At 39.7% G+C, this 12478-nt stretch overlaps 1 protein-coding gene across 1 annotated transcript in view; it reads right to left on the bottom strand.

Annotated features, from left to right (window-relative positions):
- Nucleotides 1–3310: 3310 nt before the first annotated feature.
- Nucleotides 3311–12478, bottom strand: part of COL21A1 (collagen type XXI alpha 1 chain) — a 113815-nt gene continuing 104647 nt past the window's right edge. The window contains exons 28-30 of the mRNA XM_089531143.1: nt 11741–11938; nt 7279–7356; nt 3311–4746 (exon numbers count right to left, since the gene is read on the bottom strand). Of these exons, the coding sequence (XP_089387269.1) occupies nt 4559–4746; nt 7279–7356; nt 11741–11938 (464 nt within the window). The 3' untranslated portion in view covers nt 3311–4558. The remainder of the gene's footprint in view (nt 4747–7278; nt 7357–11740; nt 11939–12478) is intronic.

A 12478-nucleotide genomic window follows, 5' to 3' on the forward strand; every position in this document is an offset into this window, starting at 1 on the left:
AGATATAGCAAGAGAGATGTTTGAAGAATCTCACTTTCAGATCCCTGAACAGGCACTATTTCAGATTTCTTCTACCCCTTCTTCTCTTACCTTTTGAAGTAAACATATTGTTTTAGCTTGAGTCAGATGGAAACTGGCACACACACCCTTCCCACACACAAGTGGAGACTGCAGCCTGTTTACTGTGCATCAATCTGGGGATATATGCCATCAATTTCAATGTGTTTTAGCTGTTTACATGTGTGCTTCCTACAGCTGCTCCATATACAGTATATAACATTATATACATATAACATCCAATCTAATGACTCCTCAGGAATAAAAGTCCATTTGTTTCAATGGGACCTTTTCCCCATGAAGTGAGAACTTCTTTTTTGTGCAATGGTTTATGTGGGCATCACAGGGCTTCTGCAGTCCTGAATAGGATACCAGCCTTGCACAATCTCTGAGAAAGAGGAAATATTTGTGCAAGAGCATTTATGCCAGGGTAAAGTGACAGGAAGTTTCGGACCCTAGTAAGTTGTTCCCAATACTGTGAATGAAGGTTTAACTGTCTTTACCAACAACCAGGACCTGAAAACCAAATGACAGTGCATATAGAAGCAAAGTTACTGACATTCTATCTGAGCGTAGGAGAGAAAAATATGGGACTCTAAACCACCCTCTTCGCTCTATGTCACCAATTCCTTGATTGTCAAATAGCATGCAACAACCATTCCATCAGGATATAGAGTAAGGGCAGATGGAAAGCCAAGCACACCTTCTGGTTCAGGTGAGAGACTGTAACTTCTAGGCTCCTTTCCTGAAGTGTTTACAACATTTCTGGTATTATTTATTATTATTATTATTATTATTATTATTATTCCCTTATTCTTCCTCTCCTCTCTTCTCTTTTGTATAGGAAGGAAAGTTCATGTTTATCATTGATCTTTAATAAATCACCTGGCTTGGAGGCTTCCTGGCTAAAAAGGGAGGCGAAAATGCATGTTATTTATTTATTTCATTTTTATACTGCCTTTCTCCAAAAAAGGGACCCAAGGCAGCTCACAATACATACATATCTACAAACAGTATGTAACTGAGAGTAGAAAGGATCATGGACCTGGGATAACCTCCAGGTCAGCCTTAACTGTTATCTTTGCTTATCCAGGCCTTAAAACATAGAAACTTTAATACAGCTCTCACATACAATCCTAAACACATTTAAAAACCCCCATAATGAACAATTGCTATTCCTTCACACTACAGTCTCCCCTCCTAATGCATGGATCTCAGATCCGCGTTCTTGAATATATACGGAGGGGTGATCTCCACTATTTGCAGTGGCGTGTGCACCTGGCGTGTGACTCTTGCCACGCACATGCAAGCACGCTCCATTCAAGCCTATGGGGCTTGAATAAGTGTGAGCTTCAATTGTGTGTGGGGGGGTGTGTGTGTGGTCCGGAATGGATCCCCCGCAAAAATAGAGGGCCAACTGTAGTTCCAAAGAATTTTCCAAATCTAACTAAGACTGCAAACCTATGTTTAGGATTGCAATCCTAAATAGATCTGGAATTTGGTTTGGAACTTGTTGATAAGACTGTCCTCATGAGCACTCTTCTAACTAACCTAAGTTAAAAATTGTATAAATTAATGTATATTACATTCATTGGGTAAAATTAGTGCCAAAGGGTTTTGCTTTGCTGCCACCTGCTGGATATAACATGTGAAGTAAGACAAAGTATCCATAGTAGTAATATGTATTGCTTTATAGCTTCCCCTCAAGCTATAAGTGCTGTCATAGCCTCAGGGGGAGGCAATGGCAAGTTTCCTCTGAACAAATGTTGCCAAGAAAAAAACCCGTGATAGTTTTGCCTTAGGGTTGCTATAAGTCAGAAACACACACAACAACAATTGTTGACAATATTGTTGGTTTTCATTTTTCAAAGTCCATAATCACTGGATTTATTATTTTCTTGAAATTGTCTTTCAGATGATACCTGATTTCTGACTTTATCACTTGCAGGAATCCTTCAAATTAGAAAAATGCTTAGGCATTGCATTTTAACTCAACTTCATTAAGGTTGTATTTGAGATAGTTCAGATTTATTATTAGGGAGCTATACAAGTTACTCCCTGTGAATTCTTGTAAGATGGAGAGGAATATTATTATGGGTAATAGAAAACATATATTGGGAAAATGTCTTCAGAAACCCCTCCCGTAACATCATATTAGGTTTCTGCATATGATCAAGCACCCATCCTGAGATAGCTGATATGGTGTGATGCACTCAGCATGAGCAGAAAATTCTAAGGTTAAAAATATAACTGATTATCATTGACATAAAGATGATATGGAAGGCCATGTGACAATGTAAGATTACTCAGGGATACAGTATAAAAAGAAAACAAGAGATTAAGGACTGAACCTTGTGGAAGTCCAAATGAAGAGGGAAAGATGATGATGCATGGTCTCCAGCCAACACATTAAAAGAAGAGCTGGAGAGATAAACCAACTAAGAACAGGTTACAGGTTAAAATTATATTTCTAGTATGGATGCAACCTCAATTAACGTTAAGGGAATCCAGCATCCTAATATTTAAGACTTAAATGTCAACACTGCACATATAGGCATGTTAACACAGGACCAAACCTGACTAGAGATAATGGCATATATTTCCTAAAAAAAATTCATTTTATTTTATTCAGTTGATAGAGAAAAATAGAAAATAAAATCACAAAACGTAACAAGTAGGAACAGCCAGAAACTCATCTGAACTATTCATCAGATTGGCAGCACACATTTTCTTTTTGTCAGCCATCCAAACTGAATTTCTAGTCCTTTTTACAATAGCCTACTTGTAATAACAGTCTAGACATTAGAAGCAAAAACTTATCTCTTTGAATCCATGTATGAAAATTCAGGTTCCCAGTGCCTTCCAGACTATCTGGGAACACATTTTCTCTGCTTTCAATTTCCCATCATCCATCTACTTCTGTCCTGCTCCCAGCTACTTTTGTCTTAAGCTATGTGTAGTTTATCTACCACACCCCTTTTTCTTTGGCTAATGGAGCAATGTATGCACATAATGTATACCCCAACCTTTGCAGACATAAAGGGAAATCTGTGTGTTGGTTCAGAACATGGTCCTACAGAGAAGACAATGAGAAACACATACATGCATTTGTTGGACTAAATTCAGAGATGACCGAACACATAATCCATTGGGGAAATGATAGTTGCAAATGATGCCTTGGACAGAAATGCAGCTCAACAAGTGAAAAAAACATACAAACAAATTAATAAAAACGACTTTTATTACCCCAATTTCTGTAAAAATTTATTTTACCTTGAATGTCAAGCATATTACAAATGACAAGAGAAAAACCAACAACAAAAGGCCAGTTATAAAGCTTTGAATAAGTGCAATAACAGACTCTTTGCATTAATACTTTAAAAAGGATTCAAATGCTGATGGAAATTGTACAACTGAGTTGATCAGAATGGCAGCAGTGCTTCGTGGTCGCATCTCATTTCACAATATAAACACAGAAATGCCTTGCTTAAAACGTACAATGAAGCAGCATAACAAAACACTATAGTTACATAGTGAGCATAAAAGTATATCTTGTAAACTTTTGTTTGACAACTGCAGTCCTATGGAGCATAGCAAACATGACAACATCAAGCTCTAGAGTTGGGCTGAAAAATTAAATATGGTTAAGCTTTTTGTGCAAAGCTTTTGCTGTTTTGTTGTTGTTTTACTTGATAATTTTTTTCCAGATTTTCATTAAATGCATTTTGTAAAATTGTTTTAAGGAGCCTCCAGAGATTTCTTCAGTTGTAGATGAAAATGGATCATTGGATATTTGCACAAATTCTTTGAGGACAACATGGGTCATAAAAATTGCATTAAAAAAACTGATATTAAAATAGCCAACAAAAAAAGTGATGACAACTTGGTTCATGAATTTCACAGAAGAATACTGTAGGTGATAAAACATGAAACATATAGGGACTGATGATATTCACAAACATCTGAAATAACTTGCCATGTTCCATTAAAATGACAAGAAGCTGTATATATGGGGTTAATGCAAAATAGTTCACAGTGATTTATACCTGATCACCAACCACTGGAGGCCCAATCCAGCATCTGACAGTCAATAAAAACATTATTAATGGACTTTTAAAAAAGCAAGTCTCACTGGGCAAACGTCATATGTTAAAATACACTCCTATGATATCAGAGTCCCAATCCAGATAAAGTGAGTCATGGCTGAAATGAGTGGGAATTTAAGTTAATGAGCTAAGAAGGTTTTATTATTATTATTTTCTCCTTCAAAGGATAGCGATAACCAAGTTTAACTGGATCGGGGCCCAGAGATTTAATTAGACCAAATGCCCCACATTTTTAGAGTCTCACACTAAATATGGAATATTTTACCATATTACATTTTACATACCGGAGGTAATTTAGTTTCTGGGGAAAGGAGTGATTGCCAGCCATCTTCCTGAGACTTGAAAGATCATATAAGGCAAGCACCAAGCCTAGTCTGTCACTAACACATTCCAGCTTAATAATTTGGTCCCTTTCTAAATGGATCTCGTCCTACAATTACACTAAAGCATAAAGATGGATCACAAATTCCAGGTGGTCCAGTTCGTCCAGGAATTCCAGGACTGCCACGTTCTCCATCTTTACCGGGTTCACCACGGTCTCCAGGACGCCCTTCTTTACTTATCCCAGGTGGGCCTTCAGGTCCTGAAAAATAAACAGGAACAGATACATGGAAAATATTTGGGTCCATACACTATAACTAGATGAAGCTTTTCGGTCTGATCTATCTGGTCTGGATAAATTAATGACTATGGCTGCAAATCTGTATCACCAACTTAGCTACATAGAAACTTTAGTGATGTAGCTATGAAGTGTCTCCCAACCTGATCTCCACTTACTGGGCAGCAGCTTATGTTAGTGATAGCGGTCTGTTTCCCTGTCAACTAGGAAGCAGTTGACTGATGTTCCCACCCTCTTCTATGGGTAATCTCCAATGCAAAAGGTCCCTGTGGTAATCCCCTGTCTCACTGGAGATAGCTTGTGCAAGCAGGGTGAGAATATCAGCTGCTTCCTGATTGACAAGGAGGCAGAACTGTGTCATTTGCCTGGTTGATGCCTGCTAAAGTGAGGATTGGAGGGCTTTCATGGTCCCTACATACCCCCTAAACTAGAGAATATGAAGAGATCATGAATACAGATCAGTCATGAATGCATTACTGTAAGCTTTAGTGAACCTTGGCCTACTTGTTTTTTTAATCTAGATCATGGATGGGATGATGTTTTCCAGATGGTCTTGGCTTAGAGCTCCCAGGCTTAACTAGCACAGCCAGTGATGAGGTATTATGGGAACACTCCAAAAAACATCTGGAGGGCCACAAATGCCCACTCATTGTTTAGATTAAAATACTATGGGTGAAATACTGCTTAATGTAAATCTGTACATGCAGTTACAGATTAATTGTGCTATGCAATCATTGTGTAGAAAGGCAATGTTATGCAACGTAATGCATTGTACTTGAATGTGCAGCTAAATGTGCAACTGAATGCGCACACACATGTACATTATCATGCACAACAGCACTTTGCTTCTGAACCCTTGAACTGAATACAGCCATTCCGCATCAGACAAAAATTTCCAGCTTCTTCCATGGAGAATAGTTATGAATGCATGAGATACCACCATGTTTTCAGCTGTAACTAACACATAACAAGAGATTGTGCCTTCAAAAATACAGAAATAACCTGATAGGGTAGTCATGATGCTGTTCACCAAACAAGTCCCAGCCATGGCAGAAGAGCATCTCCCTGTCATCCTGGCAAGTAAGTTGATGCTCTTTGCTGTACTATTTTGGATCTGTACAGCCACCAGTTGGGCAACCTTTGCATCTCAGTATCCATCACCCCGTATATAAAATAAATGCAAGAAAAAAAATGACTGTATAAGAGATAGGGGAAATGTTGCTTCTGAATGGAGAGCTAGGAACTGTGGATTATGTGCACTGGAAATTTACCAGCCAACATATTAAAAGATTTATAGAAATAGAATATTCCCTAATATACAAAGACATAGATTAAATCAGTAAGTAAAAGGATCTGGCAGCACCTTTGAGACTAACTGAAAGACAGAAGTTGGTAGCATGAGCTTTCATAAACTTGTGTCTACTTCCTCAGATCCAAACATAACTACAGTCACAAGAAATGAGCTTAAATTTTGGCAAGTTCATACTCTGTCAGTATTTTTCCAGAATTAAAAATTTCAGTCTCTTTCAACTAAGAATGAACATCTTTAGTTTTCATGGTACTTACTGAAGTTTTCTACTTTGGGGTAGAAACCCAGGACCTTATTGCACCAACAAAAAACCCGACTGCTTCCCAACTGGATAGAGTTGCCTTTTGGATTGCTTCCCGGTTTGAAAAAATGGCCTCCAAAGCGCGGCTGGGACCCAGGATGCAGTTGGGATGCAGCTATCTGGTGACAGTGGCGGCAAATTACATGTGATAATTCCCAGTAGCAACCCGAAAGGCGACTGTATCCCATTGGGGAGCAGTCAGATTTTTTGTCGATGCGATAAGGTTCCCAGTTATAAGGAAAAGCTGTTAGTACATACGTGGGCCCTTCTCCAGTTCTGATCAGAAATTCAGCTGCTGTGAAGCATTTACCAATTCAATCCTTTAAACTTTCCAGTTCAATTAGTCAGTATATTGGCAACGATCCTACATCATGCTTGGTAGTGCAAGCCCAAACTCACATAGTTACACACTAATTACATTACACCTCCCTTCTGCTCAATCTTCTTATGAGACCAAATATGTATTTGCTAATGTGCCTGCTTATTGTCCCACTGTGAAACGGAGAATGCATAGTGGATATTTCTGCAATCCCAGGGAATAAAGTGGTATATTGAAGTCAGGGATTAATAGCTATGCACCATTCAAGAATGTACAGCTACACTTCCACTTGTGGAACTCCACTCATGCAACCATGAATAAGATACATCTGTTGCACAATGGTCCCAAAGGTACAATCATAAGTGTAAGTCCCCTTACACAGCAACAGCAGAAATCCAGTCTGTCTTCCTTGAATAAAATCACAATTTCAGTTCATATATTCCCAATGACAGCTCCTGCAAAACTGTCCCACCAACACCAGCCAATTTAGGCAGGAGGAATCAGGTTAAATCCTTACAACACATGTGTTCCAGGCAATTAAATAATAAAAATATAAGCAAACAATACCTGGTGGTCCTTGAGGTCCCGGTATCCCAGGAACCCCAATTCCTTGGCTACCTTTAGCTCCATTTTTCCCTGGTGGTCCTGCAATTTAACAGACACAATGAAGCTATTTAGTCAATAATTCTCAGATGGTGTGCACTAAGGCATATTAGTGTATTTGAGAAATAAAGATTTAAGATTCACCCCTTAGCTCAATTGATCCCTTTTTGAATGATTCAGTGCTTTGACAGCTTATGACTACAGAAAGGATCAGTCTCCTGCATTTCTGCATATAGTACGATGTTGCCATTCAATCATTTCCAGTGCAGATAGGGAGCAGAATTATGTAGCCTCGGAGGAGACTGCTCTGTAAGTCTCTGTGAGTCACTCTTCTCCTTCCATTCCTAGGACATGCCAGAACTAATGATTTATGCACAATGCACTGGTTTCCACAATCATCCCAACTGCAGGTTACTTTCACATGCTACAAGAATCAATTAAATTTGGGGAGAAATGTTAAACAAGTTAAGGATATATTGGCCTGAATCCACTAATTATTTCCTATCAAATGCATCATCATCCCAATTCAGCTATCATATGCTACAAGTATCAATTTAAATTTGGGGGAAAATGCTAAACAAGTTAGTGATATATTGACCTAAATCCAATAGTTATTTACTATTAAAGTAGGCCACTGAATCAATAATAATAATAATAATAATAATAATAATAAGTTTATTTATATCCCGCCCCTTGAGGTCAATCGGGGCGGCTAACAGCAATAAAATACAATACATTGTAGATCAAAATTCCCTCCTCCTCTTAAAAAATTATTAAATCAATTATAATTAAAACCAACTAATTAAACAACATTAACACATACACATTATTACAAGACAAAAACAAAACAGAACAAAACAAATAAAACAGTAAACTACAGTAGCATTTCCAAGGAGGACCTTGGGGACTCTCATAAGAACAGGGTTCCTGAGGCCAGGGTTATCTATTCTGGAAATAAAAACTCAGTAAGTCAACAGTGTAGTGTAGTGGTTTGAGCATTGGACTGTGACCCTGGAGATCAGGGTTTGATTCCTGTTTAGCCATGAAATCCACTGGGTGACTTTGGGTAAGTCACATGCTCTCAGCCTCAGGGGAAGGCAATTTCAAACCTCCTTTGAACAAATCTTGCCAATAAAACCCCATGATAGTTTCACCTTAGGGTCACTACAAGTCAAAAAAGACTTGACGGCACACAACACCACAGCACACCACACTACACACACACACACACACACACCAATAGTTATATAAATGCCACCAATTCCACAGATCTAAATTGGGTCTTACAATTGGATTTAGTTACTGTTCGTTGTTGCGTGCCTACAAGTCATTTCTGACTTATAGTATCCTTAGGCAAACCTATTGTGGGGTTTTCTGGGCCTGAAAATATGACTTGGACAAAGTCACCCAGTGGGTTTCCATGGCTGAGTGGGGAATTGAATCCTAATGTCCTCAGTTGTAGTCCAGCACTCAAACCATTGTTGTTCTTGACTGCCCTCAATTCTGTCCTGACTCATGGCATCCGTGTGAATGAGACATCTCCATGTCTCCCTATCCTCTACTACCAAGCAAAAATCTCTATTCATCAATAGGCAGCCTCAGATCCATCACTCATTCCCTAACTAAACTCATTCACAGGGTTGTTGTGAAGCTAAAATTAGGTTGGTGGGCTTTTAGGCTCCTTGGATATCAATTTAATAAATAAATAAACACATAAATACAGTGCGCCTTTGACACGCGGGCGTGCCTTGTGCGGCTTTCAGCATATGCTGAAAGCTGCGCTGGGAAAAGGGGCAGCACACCCCATAAAGGGTAATGACGCGTGAGCCCGTGGTGTGTGTGTGCTGCTGTGCCACCACGTGCATGAGGCCCATTCATTTAAATGAGGTTTGAGCATACGCAAAATAACCTGGGGGGGGGTCGGAACGGATCCCCTGCGTGAAGGAAGGGCGGACTGTAGTCTAGGGCCATGGCATGTGTGACAAAGATGACATGTGTACCAGAGATGGCATGCGAAGCCATTTTTCCATGGTACGTGGAGGGCAGGGGAAAGGAGGAACAGGTGTATCCCTGTACCCTCCTGGGCCTTCATCTGCCTCTAGGGGGCAAATGAAGGCCCAGGAGGTTACAGGGGGAGGAGGAGGAACAGGCATGCCCCTGTTCCTCCTCTTTCCAGGCCTTCAGCTGCTCCAGAGAGGCAGAGAGGCATGCAGCTGTTCTTCTTCTTACCCCTTCGCCCCCCCAGGCTTTCGTCTCCGGGGAGGCAGATGAAGGCCCAGGAGGGTAGGGGGAAGAAGACCTGCCCTGGAAGTCCTACCCCCAGAGGGCAGATGTCCTGTCCCTCTTGGAACACCCAGTGCCAGAAAGCCTTTTAGTTTGGGCACTCAGTCCCTAAAAGGTTCGCCATCACTGGTTTAGGATCCTGAGCAAGTTGTAGGAACAACATTCCAGATATAATTTAAGGCTGCATATCATCAAATGTAATTACTGGAATGTGAAACAACCAAAAATATTTTTACTGTCAGACTGCATACTGAAATTATTCTGTTTATGCTTTCAGACCACAGACTTCAATTAAAGATAGGCTTGCACTAATACTGTGGTTCATGGATATGTTACAAAAATTAAATATCTGGAAAAGCACAAACGCAGCAAGAATATGAAGTCGAAGGCTTTCATGGCTGGCATCCATAGTTTTTTGTGGGTTTTCGGACTATGTGGCCGTGTTCTAGAAGAGTTTCTTCCTGACGTTTCGCCAGCATCTGTGGCTGGCATGTTCAGAGAATGCTTGCCTGGAAAGGAGTTGGGTATGTACATCCTGTGTGACCCTGGGAAGGCAGGAGTGATTTGCATGTGTATTGTTCTGTTGCTAATGGCAGGCCTCAGGGTGGGAGGGCCTGCAAAAGAGGATTAGTGTCTGCTTGATTAGTGCTCATTGTCTGTTGGGAGATTTCTCATTTGCATTGAGTTTTTATCTTGCTGTTTTTCAGGACTTTTTCAGTTCATATGATTAGATTCAAAAAGGACTGCTTTACATCATGGTACTTACAGACAGTAGCTGCCTGACTATGGCCAATTGTGGTCTTTTACTTTATGAGTCAAATTCTCCTTTTGGGGAGGAAGAGGAGTTGAAATTGATTCAAAATCTTCTCAAATGTTAATGGGTCATTATTTCAGAAGCTGTAGTCTCACAATCTGCATGCCAACTTTTTGGAAAACATTCACAATATAACTGAGCTTTTCTAGACAAAATTAACACTGCAAACCTGTACCTATGTACTCAAGTACTGATTGTACATGTGTGTGATTTACAATCTCAGGTTACAGTCCTAAGCAAACCTATCAGAAAGTATGTCCCATTTAACTGAATGAGACTTATTTTTCTGTAGGAATAAACAGAATTGCATTGTTAGTTTTGAGTAACAAGGTGGTTTTTGTCTTGATGTATATACTGCTGCTGTTGTTGCAGCTGAAGTTCAGAAGCTTTGCCACAGATTGAAAATATCTTTAATGCTGGTTCTGCCTTCTGACCATCACTGATATTTTCCAATAATTATTCTCCCTTGTCCATAAGAGCTTTCAAGGGTGAATGGCAGATTTCCCAGACCTTCCAACATAAAACACAGGAACAAGCCCAGCCTAATCCTTAAGTAGGTGGAATTATTTAAAAGGGAAAAAATCCATCTGCTCCCAAGGCTCTGAAATTTCTTCTATTAAATTGCCTATACAAAATTGTGCAATTTAATAGAACAAATGGACATACAAAACCAGAAAATGCCTTTAGCAATGTTAGGGAAACACCACTGTTTTTAATAGCATGGACTCAGACATGAGCATTAGCAAGGAAAACTGAACTGTACTATGGATGGAAGCTGTTAGGGTTCTCCTGATTTTATGTCTCCCATTGAGTGTCTTAAAGGAACTGAGTTATAGAAATTGGAATGCAAATTAATAGAACATGGAAATATAAACCAAGTTCAAAGAATGTTCATGCTCTTCAAATAACTGTGCTAATGCAATCCTCCTGTGAGAAGTAAGCACAGATACATGTGGACATTTTACTACAATAATTATTTTATGGAGTGGTGTTTTCTTCTTTTGCAATAGTTCTTCGTTTTAGAAGGCAATGCAAATGGAATGGAAGCACTAGCAGATTTTAATAGGCTAGCAAGGCTTGGAGTAAGGGCCAAGTGATGGACTGCATGTCTGCCATTTGAGAACCAGCATAACTGAACAAGGACAGAACATCACTAGGATGTTCATCAATGGAGGATGAACTGGCCAAAGTTGCATGGAATAGCTGCAGTTTTCATCTGTGGAGGAACTACCCATATCAATAAAACCGTCCATTTTAAAGTTATTTAGCTGAAAACTCATCTTAAAGCTCTAAAGAGAAATTTTCTTTGCAAGACATCCATACCCATACCTTTCACCCCACGAGATCCATGGCGTCCAGGAGCTCCAATTAGTCCTGGAAGGCCATCATTTCCTTGCAAGCCAGGAAAGCCTCGGGGACCTTGTGGACCAACTGGGCCCGGGGGACCAGGAGGTCCTGGGGCAGCAGCATGAGACTGGCACTGATCACAATGTAGCCTTCCATTCCGAAGTATAGTTGGTAACTGGGCTAAGGAGAAGACAAAACAAAAGTACATCAGACACAATTGTTGTTAGGTCAAATATACGCCCAGCTAAGCTAAGCACTACAAGGTTACTGATTCCAGTGATAAGAGGCTTAAGACACATCCTTACCTTTCCTTATGAAATAAGAGTTTAAATGCACTTAATACTAGTTGGACTGTTCCCAAAATCTACTATTTACAACCTTCGGCATTATCACACTACACTTTTATAGTGCTGCTATTCCACTTTCACTGCTCAGGCTGCCTCCTATTGCATTCTGGGTTTGTAGTTCAGTGAGCTTTCTGACTGAATATTCTAAATGTCCCTCTCTAAACTGCAATTCCCAGAATGCAACAGGAAGCAGCCAGAGCAGTAAAAGTGGAATAACAACTCTATAAGAGTGTAGTGTGATTATCATTCTTGTGAATATTGTAGATATTATAATCTTAACGGATAGAATTGTTTAATCCTTTTTTAAGGGTGGGAATTGTATATATTGTATTTTTTAAAGGTTGTACGCCGCTTTGATTGTGGTAACAAAAAG

Source organism: Sceloporus occidentalis, unplaced genomic scaffold (genome assembly GCF_023333645.1).
Source record: "Sceloporus occidentalis isolate IW3139 unplaced genomic scaffold, rSceOcc1.0.p SCAF_6, whole genome shotgun sequence".
NCBI lineage: Eukaryota > Metazoa > Chordata > Lepidosauria > Squamata > Phrynosomatidae > Sceloporus > Sceloporus occidentalis.